The sequence below is a fragment of the Ochotona princeps genome, chromosome 17, assembly GCF_030435755.1.
Source record: "Ochotona princeps isolate mOchPri1 chromosome 17, mOchPri1.hap1, whole genome shotgun sequence".
Classification (NCBI taxonomy): domain Eukaryota; kingdom Metazoa; phylum Chordata; class Mammalia; order Lagomorpha; family Ochotonidae; genus Ochotona; species Ochotona princeps.
Window position 1 is genome coordinate 31,689,408 of NC_080848.1, and position 27,359 is coordinate 31,716,766.

General features: G+C 50.4%; 1 protein-coding gene across 7 annotated transcripts; it reads right to left on the reverse strand.

The window, feature by feature from the left end:
• Positions 1–2,899: 2,899 nt before the first annotated feature.
• On the reverse strand, positions 2,900–26,571 carry LIG3 (DNA ligase 3). 7 transcript variants are annotated; one of them, XM_058676729.1, is made up of 20 exons: positions 26,417–26,571; positions 24,501–25,054; positions 20,890–21,033; positions 15,647–15,847; positions 14,870–15,021; positions 13,978–14,144; positions 13,775–13,852; positions 13,203–13,371; positions 11,610–11,765; positions 9,716–9,847; positions 9,310–9,389; positions 7,730–7,817; positions 7,383–7,460; positions 7,030–7,153; positions 6,326–6,468; positions 5,944–6,018; positions 5,419–5,565; positions 4,864–5,047; positions 4,428–4,549; positions 2,900–3,404 (listed from the first exon to the last, which is right to left on the reverse strand). In XM_058676729.1, the coding sequence occupies exons 2-20, from the start codon at positions 25,045–25,047 to the stop codon at positions 3,168–3,170; spliced, it is 3,024 nt and encodes a 1,007-aa protein (XP_058532712.1). In that variant the 5' UTR covers positions 25,048–25,054; positions 26,417–26,571; the 3' UTR covers positions 2,900–3,167. The 7 variants fall into 7 exon arrangements, with proteins under 7 accessions (XP_058532712.1, XP_058532711.1, XP_058532708.1 ...); XM_058676728.1 differs by having other exon boundaries at positions 24,501–25,051; positions 26,417–26,548; XM_058676725.1 differs by lacking the exon at positions 26,417–26,571 and adding an exon at positions 26,019–26,266 and having other exon boundaries at positions 4,867–5,047.
• Positions 26,572–27,359: the final 788 nt, after the last annotated feature.

Below are 27,359 nucleotides of genomic sequence, written 5' to 3' on the forward strand. Positions count from 1 at the left end.
CATTAGCAGTGGATGGGAGTGCACCTTGCACAGCTGAGGGCCTCAGCAGCCCTCTACCATACACGGCATACAGTCTGTGTGTACGCAGTTGAGTATGAGACTTGTCAGGGTCAGTGAACTCACAGAAGGCAGTTGGGGCACTGCTAAGGGCACCCACTACACTGGTACACACTCATTCTTTCCTTCCGTAATCAACCACTAACCCTTTGTGGGAATGAAGTAATGTCATAAAGTGGTTGTTTGCTGAACACTGGGCCACTTAATTTCAACATAATACAGAGTCCTGGATTATTTGACTAGGCCACAGCCTTGCACATTTCCCCATGAAGGTATCGCCTTCCTTTTTATGCTGGACAGTGAATATTGTAGTTTACAAAGCCTACCAGGTAGTTTAGCAAAGGGTCATTCACTCAGCCACTCCTTGATTCCACTGTGAAACAGGTCTTTTTATGTGCAACTCAGTATCTAGCAATAACTTGAAGGCAAAAGCTGGTTCTCTCCCTTGTAACTTGCTTCCCCTGCTGAGGCCTTATAGCCCCTTACCTCCCACCTCCTTTTCACACATGGAGTTAGATGAGTACTGATGGCTGGGTATAACTTCAGTCAGCCCTAGGTCATTTACTCATTGTGTAGAATATGCCTTTAGATCTTTTAGCCTATTCTGGTGAAGGATCTCATTTAGAAAAAAAAAAAAGTGTCAACTCTGTTGGGTTTTTTCTTTTTGTATTGTCTTTATTATACCAAATAAAAGTTGGGAGTTTTCAAGATCCCATGCCAGTTAATACCCAACCCAGATAGAAAACTGATTTTTTAAATTCTTGAATCTTCGATCCTGCCCCTCATAGACCTTGATCTTATTATGGAAACACCTAATTCTTCAATAATTCCATGGCTTTTGCTGTGACTGCTCTGAGATTTAAGTTGAGACTTGACTGGGTCATAATACATTAGACTAGTTGAATCCCAAATTATTAAGAGTAAGCTGTACAGAAATTAGTGCGCTCCATATATATTGTACAAATTTGTTGAAATCTCTTGGATGTGAATGTGTTACTTCAAGTGGCTTAAATTAAGATTCTCAGATTGACTTGGGTATTAAGGCAAACCCAAATGTGTATTTTTTATTTTTTTTTTGTTACAGAGCTCGGCTTTATAATTTTGTAATAAAGTGTCAACATACATGCCTGTCCAATCTGGTGTGGGGGGTGATGCCAGGAAGTCTGCTGGCTGAGACTGACAAAATGATAAATCAGGCAATTCCAGGCCGTGCATACGTGGGCATGTTCTGGAGAGGATGTACTGCCTTTGGAGATGCTTAGCTATGTAGACTTGGTCAAGAGGTAGTTACTTACTCTGGCTGACTTACTTGCCCAAGATCTCAGTAAACAGTATGTGGGAGAGGCCATGCGACAGCCTAGACAAGTGGGAGCTGGTAGGAAGACCAAATGGCAGCTGGCACCAGTCACATCGAGAAGAGGTGAGTCTAAAAGTCTGGGTAGAAAAGAGTCTGAGTACAACTGATATGTTCAGTCTTCAGGCTGCTTGGGAGCGACATGGTAGCTTTTGGATACAGCTGTTAGGAGTGTGACTCAGGTCTCGCTGTGTAAGCTTATGCCTGAGGCCTGTGGGGGAATGAGATGGGATGCACCCTCCCCCTGAGGAAGAGGAAGGGATCTCGCCCTCAGTGCTCTGGGTGGCTGACCTGTTAAGCACCTAGCAGCATTGATGGAAAGGCTCAAAGGAAGGCAGCTGGGGTGGTTAAGATGTTGTTGCTGAGGGTTAGGTGGAAATACATGAGACTACAACACTGCAGTCCAGTCTCGGCAGCAAAGGCAGGCACGCATCAGACAGGCAGACAACATACCAGCAACACTGTTGCCAGTGAACTGGCTCTCCCAGGCAGGAAGGGACCAAGCAGAGGGCTGAGCTCAGGACTGAGGTGATGGCCTGGGACTGGCAGAGTCTCTGTGCCATTAAGCTTCCCCGTCGACACCCAGGCAGGTGGTGAGCAGAGAGCCCTATTCTGTGGCCTTGGCTGGGAATCTATGTAGGTCAGTGCTCAAAGGAACAGTTTTTTTTTGTTTCCACAGAGGATAGAATAAAAAGAATGTCTTACACCCAATACGAAAGCTAGACTGAACGGTGCCTATTTAAAAACAGATTGTACTTACTCCTCAGTCCCCAGCATTTCACACAGTGCACCAAGGGCTACATAGGCTGTATCTGAGCCACCTAGAGTAACCCTGTGCTGTATGCCTGCAGATCGGCAGTTGCGCCAGCCATATTTCATGCGCTCAGCAGTCACCTGTGGCCAACCCAGCCAGTGCAGTGGTCACAGGGTATTTTCAAGGCTGCATCATGTTGTAGCAAAAAGCACACTTGTTTATGCTAAATTGTCTTCCTTTAGGTCTTCAGATCAATCAGCCACAGGTGGCACAGGAGCCCCTCTGTAGGCAGATGATACAGATCTGTTCTTGAGGAATGAGGATTTTAGTTTTAAAGAGCAGCCTTGGTTTCAGAAGTCTTCCTGTGTACCCCTCTCTGTGGTAGCCTTAGTAACCTCGCCTTTGTACATACAGGCCTTATTTTTCTATCTGCTCCTAGTTCTGTCCCTTCTCACACTGGGACCTTATAATGGAACACAAAGAATAAAGTCATCAAATTTCATTTTGTTTTCTTTAAAATGAGTTTGTTCCTGGCAAGAAAAGAGGGGCCAGACTGAATACAAGTTTTGCCAAATCAGTAGCAGCATTTCTGAGGGCAGTCTTTGAAACAGAACTTTAAAATGAGCCTGGAAGTAAAACAGGGCAGGCAAGGAGACTGGTGGGCAGAGCTACCACACCTTGCGATCACTCCTTAATGGCTAGGGATGGTACAGGGGATGGGGAAAGGACAGTAATTATGCAGAGTATTTTATTTCTAAAAAATAACTAAGCATCTTTTTAAAGAAAACAAAAAGATGACAAAGCCAGCACCCAGATCTGAAAGATCTACTAAAGCCAGCCAGAGAAGCTGACTGCGCCTGAGGTACCCACAGCAGCTAATTCTTGGTTCAGAAATGACCACGAATAGCCTGTTGGTGGGTTCTGGAAGACACACTGCTTGCAGAAGAAAGCCTATCCCCTTCTCTGTTCCTCTGTCTCCCTGCCTGGTGTCTGAGCACAGCCCTAGCAGGGAGGTACCAGTCTCCGTTTCCGGATACACGCCCAAATCCACTCTGGGGAGACAAGCTGGGCCTCAGCATTCTTGTTCCTGCTGTCCAACACGTGTGTGGCTGAAGCCATGTCAAATTCTTGTACCAAGTCTCCGTTGAATGCCACAAAGTAGCGTCTGAGACGGCTGAAGTCTGGCGTGGAGGGGGGCAAGTAGAGCCGCACCCCAGTGAAGATGTCCAGCAGCAGCACCTGCAAAGGCAAAGGGGTGAGGGGAGGGTGCGCATGGGCTTCACCAGACCTGTTCAGGGCAGTGGAAAGAGGTGAGAACACGAGGACATGGAGGGAGTCCTGAGCTTAGGGCAGTTTTCAGGAAAAAAGACACCGGCATCACTTCCCATCATCCTGTCATTCCCACATTCCACAGGACTGACAGGCCCATCCTCCCTGCCTGGGAAACACATGGAGCCGAGTCTTGTCTCCAAGGGTCAGCCAGTGGCTTTCAGGAGCTCAGTGCCCAGATGTGCTGATGTCCCACAAAGATCAAGCAGCCACTGTGTGTCACTAATGACCAGGGGGAAGAGGGGGTCCAGGAACCCCATTCATTACTGTGCATGGACCCCAAGGCAGGGCTTTAGCAGGGGAGGGACAGGAACGGTTTCCACCAGTGTTCAGGCCTGACTTATCAGACAACATGCTTCCTTGGGATGGAAGCAGGAAGGTGGGGACCTCTGATCATGTGCTAACTTTTCTGTCCTCTGGGTCACCAGCTCCCCCAGGGCTGAGCTGGCACTAGTTTCTGGCTTCAGTAGGTGCTCAACAGATAATGCCAAACCAAAGACTGACAACTGTGTATGGGAAAAGGTTCCTTCGTTTGGAGGAGTCACCCAAGTTACCCAGTCTCTCTTTCTGGGCTCCTGGCTGGCTGGACCTGCTCCCGCCCTGATCACAAACTCACACACCACTACGCTTCCATGACCAGACTGGGCTTCCTCCCCTTTAATGTCAGTGGTAACACGGGACCAGCAGCTGGGTGGGCCTCTGTGGGCTCTATCTGCTGCCTGCTCGCACAGCTCTCCTTCCTCTCTGCTGTTTGGCCGGCCGCCTCTGCCTCTGCAAGGCAACAAGAGGGCACAGGGTGGAGCCGCAGCACCACATCCCCAGGTAGCAGGTGCAGGAGGGCAAGGGTGTCAGCCCAGGTTTCTGCAAAGTTGATGGGCACAGGGCTGGGAGCACAAATCCCTGGGCCCCACTGGTTTCTATACCTAGCCTCACCTTCGCTTGGCATGGGGTCTCCTCAGGAGCTTTCCGCTTCTGTCCTACTTTCACTGGGGAAGACTTCCTGGCTGGCTTCTCTGCTGTTTTCACAGGAGAATGCTTTGTGGCCGTCATGTTACCTATAAACAGAGTTTAGGATAAGAAGTTCTAGGGTATGGACTGCTGGTCTCCAGACAGCCAAAGGAAGGGCGAGAACCTTCCTCTGCAGAGTACAGAAGGGGAAAGAATAACCAGCTAAGCCCTTGAGTTTACAGTGGCTCATTCCCTGCCCAGATTGGTTTCTCCAGCGTGGTGTCTTAAGTTTACTGAGTAGAGTCCAGCAGAACATGGCTGGATACACCAGGAATGCCATCAAGGTCAGCTTCAGTGGACCCAGATCACCACCTGATCTCGCCTGGGCCTCTGCCCCCCACAGCACCCCCTCCCTCCTTACCACCTTTGCTGTTGGCATCACTCTGCTTCCCTCCAGTCTTCTTGGCACTGGTAGAGGGTTTGCGGGACACAGCAGGCCCTGAGGTGTCACCATTCTCGCCATTACTGCCCCCTGTAGTGGAATGCCCTTCATCTCCAGCCACCACGGTGAAGTCAGCTTTCTCCTTGGACAACTGATACAGCTCCTAGGGGGAGGGGGGAGAACCAGACACCAGCCTTAGGTACTGTGAGCAGCAGCCTGTGTTAGGCACAGGTTCCCTGGTTCTTAAATATGGCCTGTAACCTGTGTGCTCAGGATGCCAACCGCTGTTGTCTGTGCCCGTTCCCATGGACGTAGCAGGAACCCTGTGAACAATGCCAGGCTCTCTACTTGGAGCCAGCAGAAGGCCTCATTTGCTATTTCTGACCTGGGCTGGCTGGGTGTCCCTCTCTGTCTCCCCAGTCTATTACACTGCAAAAGGGAAAGAAGAAGAGGACAGGTGAACATCCCTGATGCCCAAGGCCCTAAGGCTGGGACAGTGAGGTGGGGGCACTCATGGGGTCCAAGTGCAGGCACCTTGAGTTGGGGGAGGTTCGTGGCAGATTTCCAGTCCTTATCATCCCGGATTCGTGTGCAGCGAGGGAATCGGATGGAGATCCCGTCAGCTGTGTGAGCTTCAGACTTGGAGAATTCAGCCCCTGTGATCTCCCACACCGCAGCTTTCTGTCAGGATTAAGGCAGACGGGCAAGCGCTAGTTACGAAGAGATCCTTTCCCAACCAGCCAGAGGTAACAGAACAGTTGAAACCAACCAAGCCTAACAGCTGGGACACTGGGCTTTGAGGAGTCCTGCCTCCTCTGGATCTGCTTCCCTCAAGTTAGGAAGGGAGTTGGCCATTTGCTTTGAGAACAGACTGAGGAGTGGTGGCTAGGTATTCCTCCCTCTGTTGAGGAAGAATCCTTGCGAGTGACTGGTCCTCCCCTTGCCTGCCACTGGCTGAACTATGTAGGCCCCAGAAAGTCTAGGTGAACTGAGTGCCGCCAAGGTGGTGCCCTGGAGCCCCTGAGGAACTGCAAGTTAATTCTGGGAGCAGGACAATACCTTTGGGTCTGGGACAATGAAGTCAGGATAGTAGATCTTGTTGATCTTCAGCCAGCTTGGTATTTTGCTGGGATCCTGGAAGAGAAGAGATGCTATTCTGGGCTGCTGTCAAGCTCGAATGAGGTTTCAGTGCTTCTCTTGGTAATGGGATTGTGGGAAGACGGACATCGTTAGCAAGGCTCACCCTCAGCCCCTGTGACTGTCCCTGTCCAGAGGTGTGCGGCCCAGGAGGCTCACAGGCCAGTTCCCATGAGGGAGGCACTCACGGGTGTTAGGCCCACCCTGCTCCTGCAGCCAAGCAGTTTTCCTTTGGCGGGGAAGAGAAGACAGGTGCAGCCCTGCCTCTGCAGTGACAGCAGGATCAGCCAGGTTCCATCCTTACCTTGCTTATCTTTACCATGTCCAGTTCTTTCTGCAGGCGAGCAAGAGTCGCATCATCATGGCCTCCTGCACACTTAGTGACTGTGCACCACTTCTGGCTGCCAGGATCATAGCAGCCCATGAGGAAGATTGACATCATGCCACCTGGGAGGGAGAACGGCTGAGTGTGGATGGGAAGGAGCCATGTCAGCCAGCTCTGCGAGCCTGGCAGTGAGGAACGGGCCCAGGACTGGAGTCCCAGGGCATTAGGTTCCCAAATTCACCTCTTGGCTCTGCCTCTCTCAAGCTGTATCCCTGTAACCTCTATGAACCTCTGCAAGTGTGAGAGCTCCTGTGCCATCTTCATAACGTGGGATAATCAAACCCAGTTTGTGGGGCTCTGGGCAGTGGAACAATACCTGGTGCATGCATACTGCCTGAAGTGCCACCACCTCAGACCCAGCTTCCTCTCATGGCTTTTCCTTGGGAGAAAGCTGTCAGGCCCTGAAGCCACTGTTGGGGTGAGCTTCCTTATGCCATACTAACACAGGGTGTTCTTACCCGTCTCTCTCTGCCTAAGTCTCAGCCATCCCCACTGAAGGAGACTCTGATCAGGTGGGGCCTCAGATCCTAGCACTTTCAGGTCCTGACTGGCTGCACTGGCAGATCAAGCCAGTCTGAAGGTCAAATAGAGGCTTTTTAAAAACAAGTACCACCCCAGCTGACCTTTGCTCCCCTGCCCATAGAAGGCCCCCAGGACGACGAGGTCAGCCGTATCAGCCATGGCACCCTCATTCAGATAGTCCTTCTTCACTTTCAGCCAGTGCCGCTTCCCAGGCTCGTATGTACCCTGAGGAGAAGCAAGAGTGACTGCAAGCTAGAGCAGAGTCCCCAAGGGTGGATTATCCTGCATCATTTGTGTCCCCCAGCTGTCACCTGGAGATGCCTCCAAGCCCATCTTCCAGAACCAGAGAGCCCTGCTCAGCACCCCAACCAGCCCTTGGCTGCTGCTCCAGCTCCTAGCCAGGGATGGAAGGGCTCAGGACAAGGGCTTCCGATAAAGGCTGCCACCACCTCACCTTCACATCCTTCAGCACCAGCCCTTCCAAGCCCTCCCGGATCACTCGGTTGATCATGTCGGCCAGGTCCGAAGCTTTCTGGGGAACAAACGGAGAGAGGTGAGGGTAGCATGGGAGTGAGGCGTAGTGGTTGCTTTTGCCTCTCAGTGCAGTACACCCTGGAAACCAGCAGCTGCGGCTCCAGGGCATGGCCTCACCAGAAAGACACTCATGCCCCGCCCTCCTGGGGGGAATGCTAGGCCAGCAGCCCCCTGAGAGAAGGTGCTCCCTCTCCCACTTGACCCTAGCCCTCCTCTGCCTTGCTTTCAGACCACGAGGACTCTGCCTAGGGAAAGCCCTTTACTTACTGTGACTTGCTTCATTTCTGAGAACATGATCCTGTTGGGAATTTCAACCATGTTGTCATGAAGAAAATTCCGACGCTCACACAGAGGTCTAAGGGGGGACAGGAGAGCTGAGGTGAGAACTCTACTGTCAGGAGTTCAGAGGAAAGGGGCATGACGACAAAACTGCTTCACAGGAGGCCTGCCATATAGGAAAGCTCTGTGAGAGGTCTACAGTGAATGGCTGGGATGGTGCAGAGAAACATTAAGCAGCATATTAAACAGCCACCTGTGATGCTGGCATGCTAGTTCAAGTCCTGGCTGCTCTACTTCTGATCCAGCTCCTTGCTAACATGCCTGGAAAAGCAGTGGAGAACGGCCGAAGTCCCTGGACCCCTCAGCCATGTTAAAAGACCTAGATAAAGATGCTAGCTCCAGCCTGGTTCAGTCAAGGCCAATGCAATCACTTAGGGAGTGAATCATTGGATAGAAGATCTCTCTACACTCCTTCCCCTCCCCTTTGTAACTCATACTCTTTAAAATAAATATTTTTTAAAAAGCTGCAGAGGCTTCACCTGATTGCAAGTAGACAACTCTGAACTGACTGTAGTTCCCATGGCTGCTTTATCAAGCCTGGGAAGAACTGGACTCTAGCTCAGATTGTACAATTTTTCATCCTTCAATTCTGAATTTCTCTCCCTAGTTCCTTGTTCCCCCTAAAGCTGGCTGGGCCTTGAGACAGGCCTGCAGGACTGAAACCCAGGGCCCATACCACCAGTTCTCTTGGCTTCATTCCGCAATCAGGGACGTGGGGGCTGCAGGAGCTCTGGGGGTGGGGGGGGCCAGGGGTAACATCCAGGCCCACATATGTGGAAGAAGCAAAGTCAGAACTGCCCATTCTCTCCAAAGTGTTCCCATCAATAACTGCCCCTGAGAATTTCCTGTTGTCAGGCATCAAAACTTCTGAAATCATTTGCCTTACACCCCATGAGTATTCCTGAAGATATACACTCTGCTGTGTTCTCACTTGATTTCTCTGCAACAGACCAATCTGGCCATAAGGAAATTCTTCCTTGGGGCTGGCACTATGATGCAGTGGGTTAAACTGCAGCATGCAAAGCAGGCGTTTCATATCAGAGTGGCTGCTTTGAGTCTTGGCTGATGTGTTGATGGAACCTCTCTTAGCATGCCTGGTAGGGCAGTGGAAAATGACACAACAGCTTGGGCCTCTGTCCTGCCTGGGATACCTAGATGGAGTTCAGGCTCCTGGCTTTAGCCTGGTTGTTGCATTATCTGGAGAGGGGACCAGCAGGTGGAAGATACTCCTTTCTCCCACTCATTGTCTATCACTCTGCGTTTCAAATAAATAAAATAATCTCTTAAAAAAAGAAAAACAACTTTGGGCGGTTGGGTTTGCTGTGTGACTTCAGCTTCCAGATGAGATGGCACGGCCACAGTGGCTCTTCCTTACATGGAGTCAGGAGCTGACCATGTTAACTGCTACCTTGCAGCTCCCTGCTGCCGGGCTCTGAAGCTTTCACACCCCACTTGGAGCTGAAGATAGTGTCCAACAGTTCACAATTCAAAGATGCTCGCCAACTCACCGATCCATCAAACTGACATCATTGAAGTAGATACAGTCAAACACAAACAGGCAGACATTGGCATCTTGGAAAGCAGCTTTCTGTAAACAGAAATGAGGTAGGCATGTGATTGACAGAAGCTGGGGCAAGAAAACAGTGCACCAGTTCCCTTGTGTGGTCCTGTGAGGGACCACAGAAAAAGCCTGACTTGTGCTCTACCCTGGGGTTTCTATGGTGCTCAGTGGGAACCAGCCCAGCTGTGAGTTAGGTCCTTTCCATGAAAAAGAATCTAACTGCAAGGCTAAATTCAGAAATAGTTCAGAAACCAACACTAAAGTCCACCCAAAGTGACATATTCCCTTTTCAGAGTGACAGCATGCCCACATGCACACACATACAGTCTACACATAGGGTCCTGAGCCAATACCTTGTGCACTCCCAGAGTCCCAAAGGGCAGTGGTTTTCCTGTATTGTTGTCAATCAAGAGCACCTCCGAGTCTAGTATCATGCTGTGGCCCCCAGGAAAGGCCTTTGGAATGTAGTCCTTAAAGTGGGCCACCTGGAAATGGAACAGCATTCCTGGTGAGGGATGAACAGGCAGTAGTAGAAACCCAGAGCCAAGTTGGAGAGGAAAGTCCAGGGCCCAGAAGGAATACAGAACAACACAGTGAAGCTCAGCTGATGTGCAACATCTGGCTGGACCTTGCCAGGCACCTAGACAAGGGGACAAGTCACTGAGTCCTGTCCAGACTTAAGAAAAGGCGAGCCCATGTGGAGTCAATGTATGGGTTGGAAAGCAGGCAGGGTTTTGCAGAAAATCCCTAAAGAACTGGGAGTATGCACAGTGAGGGTTGAAGGAGGAGAGGCAGGTAGAGATGAGTGCTCATTGCAGAAGAAGGGCAGATCTCAGGCCGAGAAATGGGACAGGGAGCACAAACTGGAAGGACAGAAGAAATGAACACCCCACGAACAGAATAGGATCTGTGAGTGGGAACTCCAAATACACAGCATCTCAAGAATCAGTAAGAGACAGCTTTAGGACCCTACACCCACGTGGGAGACCACGAGGAAGCTCCTGACTTCTGTTTCTGATCAGCTCAGCTCCAGCCACTGCAGCCACTTGGGGAGTAAACCAGCAGATGAAAGATCTTCTATCTCTCCTTCTCTCTGTAAATCTGCCTTTGCAATAAATAAAATCTGTTCCCTTCGATAGCTCAGCTGGTAGAGCGGAGGACTGTAGAGTGTTGCACCAATAAATAAAAACTTTCAAAAAGAGAGAGACAGCTTCAGTAGGAGCGGTCCCACCCAGGGAAACCCAGGCAGTGCCTGCCAAGTTAACAGCAGTAGGGTTTAGTCCTGATTTCAGACCTGGGCAGAGCAGACAGGCTGTCACTGCTAGAAAGGGCTGCCCAGCCCAGCCTTGTAACAAGCCAATACACAGGAGACAATGTGCATCTGGGTAAGGGACAGGAGGAAAGGATAAATTCAACAAAGTTGGGCTCCATCAACTTCCTTACAAAGGGGTGTGGGAGGCACCTGTGGAACACCAAGCTCCCCAGAGAGGCTCCTGAACAGCTGCAGTGTCCCTTGGACAATGAAGTCTCCTTGGAGGCCACTGCCTAGCACCCTAGGTGTAGATCTGAACAGCTGCCTGCCCGCTTTGTCCCCAGCACTCAAAAGAAGGGCTGAAGGAAGTGCCTGGATGACATGGTTGCTCCTGCCCACCCCAAGGAGTCTGAAAGACTGACCTGCAGCTGGGAGAGAAGGGGACAGCAGAGTCAGGAATTCGATCCACTCAGAAGCTGAGCTGGGAAGGGTCAAGCAAGGAGACTCCCATTCCTCCGCTACCAGCACGGGCAGGGCACCACTGCAGGCTCCCGGATCTCCACAGTATGTGCTTCTATTAGAACACACTTCACGAGGGTTCAACTCCTGCTCATTTTCTCCAGTGCTACATGCCCACTAGTTATACAGAGCATAAACATCTGACAAGCACTTGTTTAACAATTCAGTGACAGCCCACAGCTCCTGGTACGCTATCCTCAATCTAGCCCAAGGACAGTACATAGGACTTGGAAAGGCAAGACAGGCACAACCCCTCACCAGCTGGGCTCACTGTTCCAATGCCACCAAGGGCAAGTGAGCTCTCCAGACAAACTCAAGCCTGGGATCTGGTGCTCCACCCTGAACAGCTCAGCTCCAAAGATGAATCCACTCAATGAACAAACCCTACCATGGGCCAGAGCTGGAATGTTTCAAATTCGCCCTGAGAATCTCAAAGGCAGGAGGAAAGGAGTTCTGGCAGAGGACAGGACCGATACCTTGTGAGGCAGGACGGGCTTCAGACTGCGGCTGAAGTAGCTGAAGTGGTCACCATTCTTATGCACCTGCACCCGCTCGCCGTCATACTTGATCTCGGAGAACATGCCATTGGGGCATTTCTTCATCGCGTACTCAATGGACTTGCAGGCCTCAGCCTTGGGCAGGGAGAGCAAGGGCTCGAAACTTTCCACAAGAGGCTGCTCAGCAAGGACAGCCGAAGAGCACTGGGTTTGGCTCTTCAGATCGTGGGCCCAAGTGCCCCAGCATCCACTCAGGCAGGTGGCTGAGCTGATGGGAACCCAAGGGGCTGAGCCATGTTGTATTCGGAATATAAAATCCTCCCCAGAGTCGACATGGAGCTTGCATTTTAAGAAATCTCAATGTCATTCATTATAGAACAAAATGCCATAGCAACTGGCCTAAATAATTTTCTCAATAATTTAGGATCTTGATAGCCTCTGGCTTGTTATTAGAGCCATCAGTTACCCCAGCACGAGAGGGAAGCAGAGGGAAGGTGAAAGGAAATGGTGAGGAGCAGTGGTCAGGAAGCCCTGGGCTGAGGCATTCGGGTACTGACTGCCCCTGGGGTATACTTCCCAAGTCACATACATATCTCACTTCCCATGTGATGTGCTATCTTAAATGACAAACACTGTTTTCATTTTATGGAAGAGGAACTCAAGGTCAAAGAGGTTAAGAACTAAAAGTTCTTACTACTGCTACTAAGCAGCAGGAGTGATATCTGAATGAAGGCCAACTTCCAGGCCCGTGTGGTTAACCACTGAGCTGTAGGGCCCAGGCTAGTGCTTCAAATATCAGGCCACAGAACTGGCTCCAGAAAGAATTCTTGCAATGGTCCTTGGTAGGGGGATCTCACTAATCTAATTTGGGTGCCGGCTATCCCATATTCTCAATGCAGACAGAACACTTCCCTGCCCCAAACACAGAGCCTTACACTGGACAGTCTCAGTGTAATGTTAAGACAGTTTCATAAAAAGCACTGTGTGCAGAAGGAACTCAAGTCTCTCCTAGCAGACAGGGTCGTGGACTGGGTGGGTGCTGAGATTCACAAGAATCAGTGCCAGAAAGGAACTCCATTTCTCATGAGACCAGCAAAGGCCCAGGGGGATCTTGGTGGCAACCGGTCTCCCATTCCTTAAGCTTCTTGTCTCCCCAGGTCACCCTGGGACAGGGAGCCTGGCTCTGCTGCCAACCCTCAGCTACCTCCCAGCAAGTTACAGAACCTCGGGGTTGCTTACTATCTACCTGTCTTCAGGTAAGATGAAAAACCACCCTGGGTGATGCTTCAGGAAATCACACATGCCCTTCACACAAGAAAACTGAAGACCAAGGAAGCTACACAGCTCATCTAACAGTCCATAACTTGGTGGCGGCCTAGCTGGGACTGGAGTCAGTTCTTCCCATAAGATCACCTGTCTTCCCCTTCGCCTTCATGTCCCAGCAAGAAATGTTCCCTTGCACCTGCACTCTTCTTCCCCCAACTTCTGCAGACAAGCCCGACAAGCCCAGCATTCCCAGGCAGGTCTCGGAGCGAGGGGTGTGGGCAGCAGGGCCAGGGCAGTGCTCCTCACCAGCATGGGCTGCACAGGCGTCATCAGCGAGGCCTGCACGCTCAGAGCTCGTTTGCGGCCTGGCTCCTTCCCCACCTCCTGCTCGTTGTGCAGGACCCGCTCCACCACGTCCTGCAGGTTGCGTGAGGCTTTGAAGGCTTCGTAGGCATTGGGGTCAAGAGCATCTAACCTGTAAGTGGAGACAGGGGCAAGGAAACAAAACCATGCCTTTGACCAGATGGCTCTGGTTGCAAGAGGTCCTGACCTAGAGGGAAGGGGTTGTGCTTTCTTGTCCAAACACTTCCACAGGAAGAGAAAAGTTCAGTTGTTTGAGGGCCCATGTGAATGCCAGCTCAACAGAGGAGGGGCCTGGGATGGGCAAACTACATTCAGTATATTCCATACTCTATTCTTACAATGCTGTGAGGAAGGAACTGCTTGCTCTGCTTTACATCTAAGAAAATGAAGGCAGAGTCAGGGTCATTAGTCAGCAGGAACAAAATGGAATGAGGATTCAAACCCAGTTTAAGACTCCAAAGTTCCAACCTCAGCTGAGAACAAAGGCTCAAGCTGTTGGAGGAGCTGGTACTTACACATGCTTGGCACCTGCGTTCATTTTCAGGTCATGTTTGATCAACCTGATGATGCACTTCAGGTCATTGGCTGTACACCTACGGGGATGAAGCACAGTCAACTCATCTTTGGAGTGCTCTGGGTGCCCAAACCACTCCTCGCCATGACTGCAGCCTCCTGAGCCCATCCCCATTAGGTGTGGCTCGCTGGGGCAACCTCCCACCTGGAGGCGATGTCCTGGAGGGCCTGTTGCTGCTCATCCTCTTTGGTGAGCTTGGAGAGTCGCAAGAGGAATTCATCCACTTCCTGGATGGTAAGGAGGCTCTTGGAAGCTGGGGGGAAAGACTTGCTCTGCTCAAAGAAGACTCTGATCGTCTCTGACACGTCACCCTGTCTCCAAAAACCAAAATGCCACTGCTACAACCCCAGGGTGGCCAGGCATATCCCCCAAGACCTCAGGGCGAAAGAGGAACAACGAGGTTGCAATCATAGTGCCTGTCCACAACTCCACATACATGGGAGCTCCAGAAAGTTCATGGAAAGCTGAACTGTCTGGTAATTTTACTTTCCCACTAACCTTTTGAAGTCCCCTCATTTTATGTTGCTTCTGAGACTATACCCCAACCACAGTTCCCAGAAGCTGCACAGTAATCTGCACAGGACCTGCCCATCTATTTGCTTTGGCTGAGAAGATGCAGGAACAAATCCAGAGCGGCACCAGTTTGAATCCTGCTTAAGAATTTGAGCTGAGACAGATATGGTTATCACATAATGTGGCACTTGGTTGGAAACTTTCTATGGTGCCAGCTGGCATCACCAACTAACCAAAGCTGAATGGCAGGACCCAAGTTCTAAGGGAAGAAAAGCAATAAACTAAGTCCAGAGTGAGACTCCCAGGTGGGGGAGGGAATGTTCAGAGGGGGTAGAGTTTCACTCTTTGGAAACTCCTGAACTGAACAGCTGTGGCCTCATATTCAATCCTCTCAGAATGGAAGCTTGTTCAAATGGGTTTCCGCTTCCTAAAACAGGAAATGCCCCACCCAGAGCAAAGGGGCTGCAGGTGCCTGGTTAGCAGAGCCCCCCCTAGAACAGAGCCTACTCTCCTTTCCTCTGACCTGCTCTAGGTCCCGTGCCATATCATCCGGGTTACAGTTAAAAACACGGCTGAAGAGCTTCACAATCTGCTTATCGTTTAAGTTGTAAACACTCTTAATGACACCTGGCAGCAGGAGCTTCACTGTCAGGTACGTGTCACCATGGAAACCACCTGGAGACCAAAAAAAGAATCCTTGAGAAATGCAGCTTCAATGAATAAATGCATAAACCTCAGGAAACAGGAGACCAAAGGAAATCTAGGTACTGTTGCCCTTGCTCCCATGCTTCCCCGTGTCTATCACTACGGCAATGAGAGGAAGCGTTCAGTAGCTCATAGGCCAGCCTTCCCTTTAGGCCAGGGCTGAGCTCCCACTGGACAGAGCCATGACCTACACTTCACACCTCCAGTGTTAAGCACACTACAGACTCAGCGACAATGTTACACAAATGAGAGCAGCAAGAGCTGGAAGGCTGTATGCCTAGCCCCTTATGCTCCTATAAACTTGATCAAATGTGCAGGACTGGACTTCCCCATGGGTCAGATGAGATAGGTTCTTTCAGCCTCCTGGAGGCAGAATAAGGGCAGAGGGAGAAGGATGCTGCCCAAGGGCGCTGAGCACAGCTGACTGCATAATCTGTGGGAGTCTGGTACCAGGCAGAAATGAAGGATTTCAAGACTGCAATAGTGGGGCATTCAGTTGCACCTGGAGCCCAGGCAACAGTGCACATGCCCTCGGAGCCAACAATCGCCTGGGGCTCTGCAGAGGCACAACCAATTCAGGATACTCAGGGCCCACCTCCTGTAGAGCCTTTCCGCAGAAAGTCCTGGATGATCTGGGTCTTGGTATTGTAGCTGGGGTTTTCAGCGACTGTGGCACACAACTTCCGAAACTCCCTCAGCAGACAATCCTTGTGCTTGGGGTCACATTTGCTTGAGGACAGACTTGCCTTAAGGGTAGGGCTGGAGGAGCTTTGAGGCCCAGAACTGTTGGGTTTAGCTGTTGGACAGAGAAACAGCAGGCATCATTCCTCTGGTCATTCTGAGAAAGAGCAGGCGTTTTGCTAGTGCTTTCTAAGCAGCTTCACTTACCTTTAAAAGCCTGGGGCAGACACCATCACACTCACCTTACAGGTAAAGAAATGGAGGTCAAGGGAGCCAGCACAGTGGGGCAGTGAAGCTGCCATCCCCTATGGGCAACAAAGTCCCACCTGCTCTATTTTGGATCCAGCATCCTGTTAATGTGCCTGGGAAAGTAGCTGAGGAAACTCCAAGTCCTTGGGCCCCTGTGCCCAAATGGGAGACCAGGAAGAATCTCCTGGGTCTAGACTGGCCCAGCTCTGGCCACTGTGGCCACTTGGAGAATGAACCAACAGTTGGAAGATCTTTCCTTCTCTCTGCAAATCTGCACCTGAGTGAGAAACTAGGAAGAAGCTCCAGGCTCCTGCTTCAGATCAGCTCAGCTCTGGCTACTGCAGTCATCTGGGGGTTGAACCAACAGATGGAAGATCTTTCTGTCTCTCCTCTGCAAATCGTATCTGCCATGCAAATAAATAAATCTTTTTTCAAAATTTTTTATTTGCAAGGCAGAGCTTTTTCATTTTTTACTTTTTTCCATTTTTTGTACATATTTATTATTCATCAAAAGACTACAGGGCCCATTATTAGTATAACCACACATATGAAGTATCACTTAGCAAATGGAGTGGAAAAGACAATTATATACTTATATTTAAAAATTACACATACACATACTTCTACAAAAGCAGGAGGTACCAAGTGCTAGTTCCAATACACATAACATACTCAAATCCCTCAATTTTTCATTTTAAAAAAGGAGTTACAGAGAGACAGAGACACAGCGATCTTCCTTCCATCCACTGGCTCACTCCCTCAGTGGCTATGTAAGCCAGGACTGGGCCAGGCCAACGCCAGAAGCTAGGTGCTTCTAGAAGCTAGGTCTCCCATGTGGGTACAGGGCCCAAGCTCTGGGCCATCTTTTGCTTCCTTCCCCAGTGCATTGCCAGGAAACTGGATTAGAAGTGGAGCAACTGAGATTTGAAAAAGCTCACCTGGGATGCTGGTACACAGGCAGAATCTAACCCTCTGTGTCATAATGCTGGCTGGCCCTGTTCTCTGTTTTATGATTTATTTTATTTTTATTGGAAATGCAGATATACAGAGAGGTGGAGAGACAGAGAGGAAGATCTTCCATCTGATGATTCATTCCCCAGGTAGCCGCAATGACTGGAGCTGAGCGAAGCTGAAGCTAGGAGCCAGGAGCTTCTTCTAGGTCTCCCATGTGGGTGCAGGGTCCAAGGGCTTTGGCCAGTCCTAGACTGCTTTCCCAGGCCACAAGCAGGGAGCTGGATGGGAAGTGGAACTGCCAGGATTAGAACCGGCGCCCATATGGGATCCCGGCACGTGTAACGCAAGGACTTTAGTCGCTAAGCTACTGTACCGGGCCCTGTTTTATTTTTTATTTTTTAATTTGTATTTATCTGAGAGACAGAAAAGAAAAAGCGTGAGTGTGTGCAAGATGTGCTCCATCCACTGGTCCGTCCTCTGGGCCCCAGAGGAAGGAACCAGAACTCAGCAAGGTCTTCCCTGGGGGTGGTATGATCCCAAGCACTTCAGCTGCCTCCCAGAGTCTCCATGGGCAGTAGCCAGAGCTGGTTATCAAATCCAGGCACTCAGATCCTGGTGTCCTAACAACTAGGGCAAATGCCTGTCCCTCAGAATTAGCCATGGTGAAGCACAACGGACCCTTCACCCGGAAGCAGAACACTAGACTGATGTAGGGCTCTGTAGGGGAGCGCTTCACAGCACAAATGCTGTCTGAGGCTGAACATGATCAGTAAGGACTCAGAACAAGGTAAAGCCCACCCCAGGAAGGCAGGGATGAGAGCAGAGGAGAAAAAAAAAAAAACAAAGGATGTGAAATCACTATCGCCGGAACTCAAGAGGCCTTAGTGATACCTGCTGCGATGCTCGCTCACTGATGGGGAACCCAAACAGAGAGGACCTCCAGGATCACACACTTGCGCAATGGCAGGGCGGGACAAGTACACCACAACCAAAGTCAGGTTCCACTGGGGTAACTTCAACCTGCCCACCCTGCAACACAGCCAACAATCCCCTACAAATAATTATGTACAACTCTTTGGTGATCAATGCTCACCTTGCGGTGACCACAAACAAAGTAAATTTCATTCTGCCAGCTTGTAACGGCTGCAAGAACCAAAATCCCCTGTCTCTCTCAGCTCCTCAGAAATTCCCCAGACATCCCCAAGCAGGTCCCTTCCAGAACCTGCTGTCATTCTCACCACGGCCTCAGCATCTCTCTTGGATCATCAGACCAAGAACCAAGTAACCTCAGAATTTTTTAATAAAAATCTAGAGTTCTACAATGTTATCTCCTGTGGTCCTCACAAGAACATTGGGGTATACCAGACAAGTATTGTCACTTCTGATTCACACACATGGCCTTCGAGTCAGCACAGATGTGTCCAGAGCTTCAATAACCCTCTTTCACTCACATAAACACTGCCCTTCCCATCCCCTCCCCCTTTTCAAAGATTTATTTATCTGTGTGAAACACATTACAGAGAGGGAAACAGACGAAGCATGACTGAGAGAGAGCTTCCATCCACTGGTTTAATCCCCCAAACTGGCAATAGCCCAGCCCAGTCGTAGACCTTCATCCAGGTCTCACACGTGGATGGCAGGGCAAACACTGCTGCTTTCCCAGGTGCATTAGCAGGGGGCTGGATTAGAAGCTGAACAGCCAGAACTCAAAGTGGTGCTTATATGGAATGCCATTGTTGTAGGCAGAAGCTTAACTCGCTGTACCACAACATCCCGAAAGCCTCTTTCAATCCCTTCCAAGCAGTTTAGCTTACAATTTTTGTCAATGGAGTCAAACCTAAGAATGTCTTAAACAATAAAAGCAGCAAAGTATAAGGCAAAAGAACAGTACTTATGTCAAACAGATTTCAGTCAAAATACTGACTCCACAATAAACATGAACTTCAACTTCCCATGCATAAAATGGGGCTCAGACAAGACCAAGGGTTAACTGAAGAACAAATGAATTTCCTAGTCCACTGCTTCCCGTGACATAAGATCAGCAAAATTATCCTTATCTTTTTTTTAAAATTTTTTTAAAAGATTCAGTTATTTATCTGAAAGACTTCCACCTACAGGTTCACTCCTCAAACAGCTTCGATGGCCAGGGCTGGGCCAGGAACTTCACACAAGTCTCTCACATGGGTGGCAGGGGCTCAAAACTCTTGGGCCATCATGTGCTGCCTTCACAGACACATCAGCAGGAAGCTGGTCTAGAAACCTGGGTCTTGCATCAGCATTCTTTTTTATATATTTATAATACATACAATATATATATGTGTATACATGTTTGCATGCATAGTGAAAAAAAAAACTAACTATTTCTGTTATCTATTCTGTCAAGAAAATAAGAATAGGGCCAGGTACAGAAGCCTAGCAGCTTAAGTCCTCGTCTTCCACGTGCCGGGATCCCAAACGGGCACTGATTCTAATTCCGGTAGCCCCGCTTCCCATCCAGCTCCCTGCCTGTAGCCTGGGAAAGCAGTTGAGGATGGGCCAAAGCCTTGGGACCCTGCACCCACAAGGGAAATCCGGAAGAGGCTCTGGTCTCCTGGCTTTGGATCAGCTCAGCTCCAGCCACTGCAGCCACTTGGGGAGTGAGCCAGCAGATGGAAGATATTTCTGTTGTCTCTCCTTCTCTCCATAAATCTGATTTTCCAATAAAAATAAATAAATATTTTAAAAAAGAATAGGGGAGTACACTTGGCTCAACCAGATGACCTCTCTTGGGATATCTTCACAATCTCACCCCACACCTCAATACTGGGGTGCCTAGGTTTGGGTCCTGGTCTGGCTTATAATTCTGGCTTCCTTCTAATGTGTACCTTGGCAGGCCAGCAGGAGACGGTTCAAGTAATGAGTCCCTGCCATCCACCTACAGAGACTGAGTCCTGGCTTCAGCCTGGCCCAGGCCCGGCTGTTGTACCATCTTTCTCTGTCTCTCTCTTATTCTGCCATATATTAACTAAGTAGACATACAGATACATAAAAGCTCTAAAACAAAATTTCAGCCTGGCCCAGGGAATGACTTCAAGGGCACAAGTTCTTAAAACAAACAAATCTAAGTTTTGTTCTTATTTATCAGAAAGGCAGAGGCAGAGAGAGATCTTTCGTTTGTTGGCTTACTCCACAAATGTCCACAACAGCCACGGCTGGGTCAGGCAGAAATAAGGAGCCTGAAATCTAATCCAGGTCTCCCGTGTGGATGGCAGGGACCAAGTCCTTGGCTGTCACCTTCAGGCTGCCAGAGTGCTATCAGCAAGAAGCTGAAATCCAGCTGGAACTGGTTTCAAGCTTAGGCACTCCAATGTTGTTTGGGGTTTTTTGTTTTGTTTTTTATTTTTTTTACTCCCATGATTTTTTTTTTAAAGATTTATTCATTTTATTACAGCCAGATATACACAGAGGAGGACAGACAGAGAGGAAGAGCTTCCATCCGATGATTCACTCCCCAAGTGAGCCGCAACGGGCCGGTGTGCGCCGATCCGAAGCCGGGAACCAGGAACCTCTTCCAGGTCCCAATGCATTGGGCCGTCCTCGACTGCTTTCCCAGGCCACAAGCAGGGAGCTGGATGGGAAGTGGAGCTGCTGGGATTAGAACTGGCGCCCATATGGGATCCCGGAGCTTTCAAGGCGAGGACTTAGCCGCTGGGCCCCCCATGATGTTTTAACCACTGAGTTGGGCCTACTTCTAGGGCATAGAGTCTGATACAGCAAACATTTTTTTTTTTTTGTTATGAGAGTAAAGTATACCAAAGAATGCCATACAAGTGGGATGCTGAGAATCAGCCATTCCTATCTATTCTGACACAGATAATTACTGAAGACCAGATAGCACAGAACTGTCAGTCAGCAAGATCCCCAAATAACAGGCCATTACACCATAACAACTAAAGTATCGCTAGTCTAACTTACCTGAAAAGCCAGAAAATTTCCGGGGATTGGCGTTGGTAGCAAAAGAGGTGCCTTTCACTGGTGATGACACCTGGCCAGTGGATGTCAACGTAGCCTGGACAACAGCTTTCTTCTTTGGTGTGCCTGCTGCCTTGGAAGACAGATCTGCAGAAACCCAAAAGGCAAAATACCTTAGTGAGAGATTTCTCAGCCAACCCCCAATGTACCAACTCATCCAGCCTTGCTAGCTAAGTGCTAGCTAAGTGCTGCTGTAGCACACCTGGCCAGACTGTGAATACAGCAGGGCACTGCACGGAGGGGAGGGAAGGTGTCTGGAGACAAAAACGCCCACCCAACCTGTTACCACTTACCTACATTAAGAGCAGACTGTTGGGGTCTGCACTGTGGTGTAGCAGGTAAAGCTGCTATCTGTGATGTGTATCCCAAATGGGTGCCAGTTCACTTCCCATGTGGCTCCTTGCTAATGGCCTGGGAAAAGCACTGGAAAAATGGTCCACAAACCTGGGCCCTTGCACCCACATGGGAGACCTGCAAGAAGCTCCCGGCTTTGTTGCTGGCACTTGAAGAGTCAGGCAGCCATGAGAACACCACTCACTGTCTTTGCCTCTAACTCGTTCAAATAAATCTCTTCCTTTTTGTTTATAGGAGTGAATTGTCAATGTTCTCTCTTCTTACCTCACGCACAGTAATCTTCAGAATCAGCAGGATTTGGGGGAAAATCAGAAATTACAACTTTATGTTTAAAGATTTTTGAATTTACTTGAAAGGCAGTTAGAAAGGGAGGCACAGAGAGACCCCAGATGTCTGCACAGCCAGGGTCTGGCCAGGTGGAGTCAGAAGCCTGTACTCCACCCTGGTTGCACAGGGACCATCCTGTTGCTTTCTCCCCCAAGCACATCAGCAGGAGCTGGATGGGCCCTGGAAAGTACAGCAGCTGGGACTCAAACCTGTGCCTCTAGGGGATGTGGTTGCTGCAGGCTCAAACCACTAATACAGCCACACGACCAATGCTTGGAGACAAAAACACCCGAGGCTTCACCAAAGTTTTCAAACATGATGAAACAAGATCAAATCTGAGTGAGTTCTAATGGGAATCCTTAGGCAATGACCTTATAGGTCCGCTGTGGCCCCTTCTTTCTCCTTACTTATTAAAAAAAAATCTTTAAAGGGCAGTCATTTTCCTTTAGCCAATAATGTCAGGACCCCTGAGTTCTTCAGCGGTGGACTCAGCAGCTGCTATCAATGATTGTGTTTTCAACTTTCAACCAGATGAGCTTAAAATGCGAGCAATAAAACTTTCACTGGTAGGGCAGGTGTTGTGACACAGTGAGTTAAGCTGTGGATTAGAATGCCCACACCCCATACTGGATGGCAGCTTAAGTCCTGGCTACACTGCTTCTGATCCAGCTCTGAGCTAATGCATATCTGAGTTCCCATAATGCATGTGGAGACCAGCTGAAGCGCCGGGATCCTGGGTTGAGCCTAACTCAGCCCCAGCCGCTGTGGTCATTCAGGAAGTGAACTGGTAAACAAAGAATCTGCCACCCCACCTTTCAAATAAAATTTTCTGAAATATTTTAAATTTTATTTTTTAACCCCATACTTTAATGAACTTTTGAAGCCTTTTGACAGATGCCAAGAAAATATTTATAACACAGGGCCCAGTGTGATAGTCTAGCGGCTAAATCAATGCCTTGAATGTGCAATATGCCAGGATCCCATGTGAGTGCTGGTTCATGTCCCAATTGCTCCACTTCCCATCCAGCTCCCTACTTGTGGTTTGGGTGGGCAGTGGAAGACAGCCCAAAGCCTCGGGACTCTGCACCTATATGGGAAACCCGGAGGAAGCTCCTGCCTCCTAGCTTCAGATCGGCTCGCTCCGGCCATTGTGGCCACCTGGGGAGAGAATCAGTGGATGAAAAGTTTTTCTTTTAGGTGTGAGCCAAAATAAAGGTTTTTTGTTTTGTTTTGTTTTGTTAAAAAAAAAAAAAGTTTTTCTGTGTCTCCTCCTCTCTGTAGATGTGCCTTTGCAACAAAATGAAATATAGATTTAAAAAAAATACTTGTAACACATTATTTGAAAAACGACTTGTATCCAGAATGAGATTCTAAAAATCTCTGAAATAGTAACACAGAAAGATAAGAGAGAGATTGCCCATCCTCTGATTAGTTCCCCAAATGCCTATAAATGGTAGGTCAGCTCAAAGCCGAGAACCAGCAACTCCCTCCGGGTCACCCAAGTACTTGGGCCATCATCTGCTGCTCCCCAGGCTGCTCGTTAGCAGGAAGCTCGACGGGAGTCGAGACAGAAGCTGACCGCACGCACTCTCACACCAGATGTATGTGTTCTAAATGGTATCTCTTTACCTCTGCTTTTTTTTTTTTAAGATTTATTTATTTTTATTACAAAGTCAGATATACAGAGAGGAGGAGAAACAGAGAGGAAGAACTTCCGTCCGATGATTCACTCCCCAAGTGAGCGCAACGGCTGGTGCTGCGCCGATCCAAAGCCAGGAACCAGGAACCTCTTCCGGGTCTCCTACATGGGTGCAGGGTCCCAAGGCTTTGGCCCGTCCTCGACTGCTTTCCCAGGCCACAAGCAGGGAGCTGGACGGGAAGTGGAGCTGCTGGGATTAGAACCAGCGCCCATATGGGATCCCGGCACGTTCAAGGCGAGGACTTTAGCCGCTAGGCCACACTGCCGGGCCCTACCTCTGCTTTTTAAACAAAAATAAATGCTAACAATATCTGGTCAGAATTTGGAGGGGGCAATCAGCATGCCCATGTGCTGGGCAGAGTGTAGACTGGTGAACAGACCTTGGAAAAAACTTCACTCAACCAAAACCCACCCAAGCAATTCTACTCCTGGATTTGGACTCAACAGGAAGACACGGCTAGGTTCACCAAAATCAAGCAGTGTGCTCGCAGCAGCATTGTCCATAGCTGGGCCTAACTGCTCAACTGAAGCATAAGCTGTGGATTCATCCATTGTAATTAATAAAGCACAGCCTGATGCTACACAGTCTTGAACAGAAGTCAGAGAACGCACATTTGTTCAGAGGGGCAAGAGTGCAGGTGGATCCTGTGTTAGGCTGGGAGCTGTCATGTTTTATTCCTCAACCTGAAGGCTGGTGGCACAAGTATCTTTAACCAGGGAAAAGCCATCACGCTATTCATTTATGACCTGTGTGTTTAATTTTTTTAAAACAAGATTTAAGGGCCTGGTGAGGTGGCCTAGTGGCTAGAGTCCTCTCCTTGAACGTGCCGGGATCCCATGTTTGCCGGTTCTAATCTCGGCAGCTCCACTTCCCATCCAGCTCCCCGCTTGTGGCCTGGGAAAGCAGTTGAGGACGGCCTGAGGCCTTGGGACCCTGCACCCGTGTGGGAGACCTGGAGGAAGTTCCTGGCTCCTGGCTCCAGATTTGTACAGCACCAGCCGTTGCAGTCACTAGGGGAGTGAATCATCGGATGGAAGCTCTTCCTCTCTGTCTCTCCTCCTCTCTGTATTTCTGACTTTGTAATCAAAACAAAACAAAACAAAACAAAACAAAGCAAAACTGGCCTTCACTCTTACATTCTCATTCCTCTCCTCAGCCCCGTTCTCATCCTACCTGCGATGTGCTGGGCTATCTGCTCCTTCTCATTGTCTTCCAGCTCTTCCCAGCCTTCCAGCTCTGTGAGGTCCTCAATTTTTTTGGTCGTGGCCCGGGCGCGCTCCAGCTTCTCAAACATGCATTTAATGTGATACCACTCTTTCATCTCCCCTCCGGATTCTGAGAAGGGATTGGGGACCACTTTGCCAATTCGGCAAACGCCCTTCACGATCTTTTCCTTGCATTTTTTGCAGCCAGCTGTGCCACGCTTGGCGTAGTCCACGCAGAACCGTTGCTCAGCCATCTCCCGGGGGCCACTGCACAGTCCCACATGCGACCCAGACAGGAAAACCAGGCAGGTGGCACGCGGTCTCAGAGGACCTCCTCCAAAGGACAGAACAGGCCTGCTTCCCTGGAGGAGGCGGCGCCCATGAAGACCTGCTTCCAACCAGCAGCTGAACTGTCTGATGTGGGGCCAGTGGCGTTGGTCTCGGAACAGGCACAGCTCTTTGCGGACAAGGGCACGGAGCCTTTGTGGGAAGAGGATCTTAAGAGCCAAAGTCATGCAGCTGCTAGCAAAAGACCAAAAAAGACAGAGAGAAATGGGGGACCATCCTGCCAATCTGTCCACGGCCAGGCTCTCATACAAGCTGTGCTGACTGATCAAACACTTTCCCAAGTACTACAGATGTACTGCCTACAGAATAAAGAGCTCTAATTCAGGAAAATCCAGTTTCCCAAGAGGTGTTCAATTATCTAACGTACACACGCATATTTAGTGAGTCACAACGAAGAGAATTCAAACAACCTGCAAGTTTTCTTTTCCAAGCCATCAGCAAAATGTGACAATCATAACGGATGATGCCCTTTAAATATTACCAGAGCCTGAAGTTTTTTTAATTACTGAGGAAAACACACTATATTTAAAACATTCTTCCTGTTAAGTAGCACATACACGCCACCCTCAGAAGCTTTAATTAGCTCTGCCCTGAAAGGCAAGGAAGCAGAGCCTGGAAGCTGCCTGTCCAGGGTTCAAATCCTAGCTCAGCCACTTTATAGCCGCGTTGAGTTGGTGCGTTATTTATGCTTTGCCTCCTCCGTTTCTCAGCTGTAAAACGCAGCCAATCACAGTACTACACGGCAGGGCAGAAGCCGTCAGGACAGAGCCGCCTCTAACACAGTGCGGACTCCTTGGTCGGTGAACTTGCTCCGAATCCAGCAATCGGGGGGGAACTGACAGACAGATCCCAAGGCAAACAGCAACCCCCTCTGCAACCATTCCCGACGGTGGCTGTAAAAGCACTGCTGCTTTCCATCCTAGTTCAGCTCCGGGGAGACTCGCTCACCCCTCACTGCTACCTCCAGGCTGGGGAGAAGCCCAGGACGGGCTGCCGGAGGCGGCGGGTTCTGAAACCGTTGCCAATGTATACAACGATGAGAGCTTCCTGACTCCCCAGACACCCCAAAGTCGGGGACAGGATGGGGGTGAAGACGCTCAGGAGCTCAGCGCCGGCTGGGTCGCCCCTCTCCCCTTACACGCCTTCCTCCGCGGCCCCCGAACCCCCCACGGCCACGAGGACACCGCGGGCCTCCCGCTCCAACGGCCACCGCGGCGCCCGGGGGAAGTGGGCAGGGGTCGCGAGTGAGCGCGGCTCTCGCGGGCCGCAGGCCGGGGGGCGACACGGCCTGCCCAGCTCGGCCCTGCAGCGCGCCATGGCCGCTCCGGCAGGCCTCGGAGGGGGACGGGTCCTCCCCCGGAGCGGCCCCGTCAAGGGCGGTGGGTGTCCCGGGAGCCGCGAGTCTCCCCGCCACGTCACGGAGGGTGTGCCCCCAGGCTCGGCGGGCGGGCGGGGGAGGAGCCGCGGGGCTGGCCCCCGGGCCGCGCCGAGCTCGGGCCCCGGCCCCTGCCCACCCGGCGCCGCGCCGCCCCTCACCTGCCTCCCCGGCTCCGGCGCCCTCCGCAGGCCTCGGCCCGGGTGCCTGCAGGTCGCGAGCTCCCCGCGACGGTTGGAGGGTCTGTCTCTTTAAATCCGGGTCTTCAGGTCGGAGGCGGTGCGCAGGCGCACACAGGCCGCGGCCCGCGCGCTCCAGCGATTTCCGCCCCCCGCGCGGCCACGTGCGCGGCGTTGGGTTCCGGGGCCTGATGGGGCCCAGGTGGCTTCGGTCCCCGGAGCGCCAGGCTTGTCTTCCTGCTGCTAGGTGTATCATCTAGTATTTTTAAAACATTGGTTCAGAAACTGGTTTATGGCGAGCTTGGTTGGGGAAGGCAAAGATGACCCGTTGGTCCGTGTTTCCTGTTGAGGTGCCGCAGGGTGCCTGCCCATCTTTTGAGTTGAAAAGAGGTAGTGGGTGAAGGAAGCCAAAGAGCAGTAAGGCGGGTTCTGGAACGCAGGCCCGCCGACTTACAACTGGGACGGCCCTGGCAGGTGCAGACCCTTCTGAACTGTGAGCTCCGTGAGGAAGACTTGCGGTTCTTTTGTAGCAGTGGTGGGTTTATCCAGACTCAATAAACGGATAGCAGCTGAATTTCCTTTTTTTCTCTTTTTTAAGATTTTATTTTTTATGGGAAAGGCAGCTAAGATTGGTTCACTCCCCAAGTGGCTGCAAAGGCCAGAGCTGAGCTGATCCAAAGCCAGGAGCTTCCTCCAGGTCTCCCACTGGGGTGCAGGGTCCCAAGGCCTTGGACCATCCTCAACTGCTTTTCCAGGTCACAAGTAGGGAGCTGGATGGGAAGTGGAACAGCTGGAACCTGAACTGATGCCCTTAGGGGATCTTGGTACATGCAAGGTGAACAGGTAGCCTTTGAACCATCCTGCTGGGGCCCAGCAGGTCGATTTTCAAGGTGATGTTTTTGTGATGGTCCCTGAATGTTGTAAA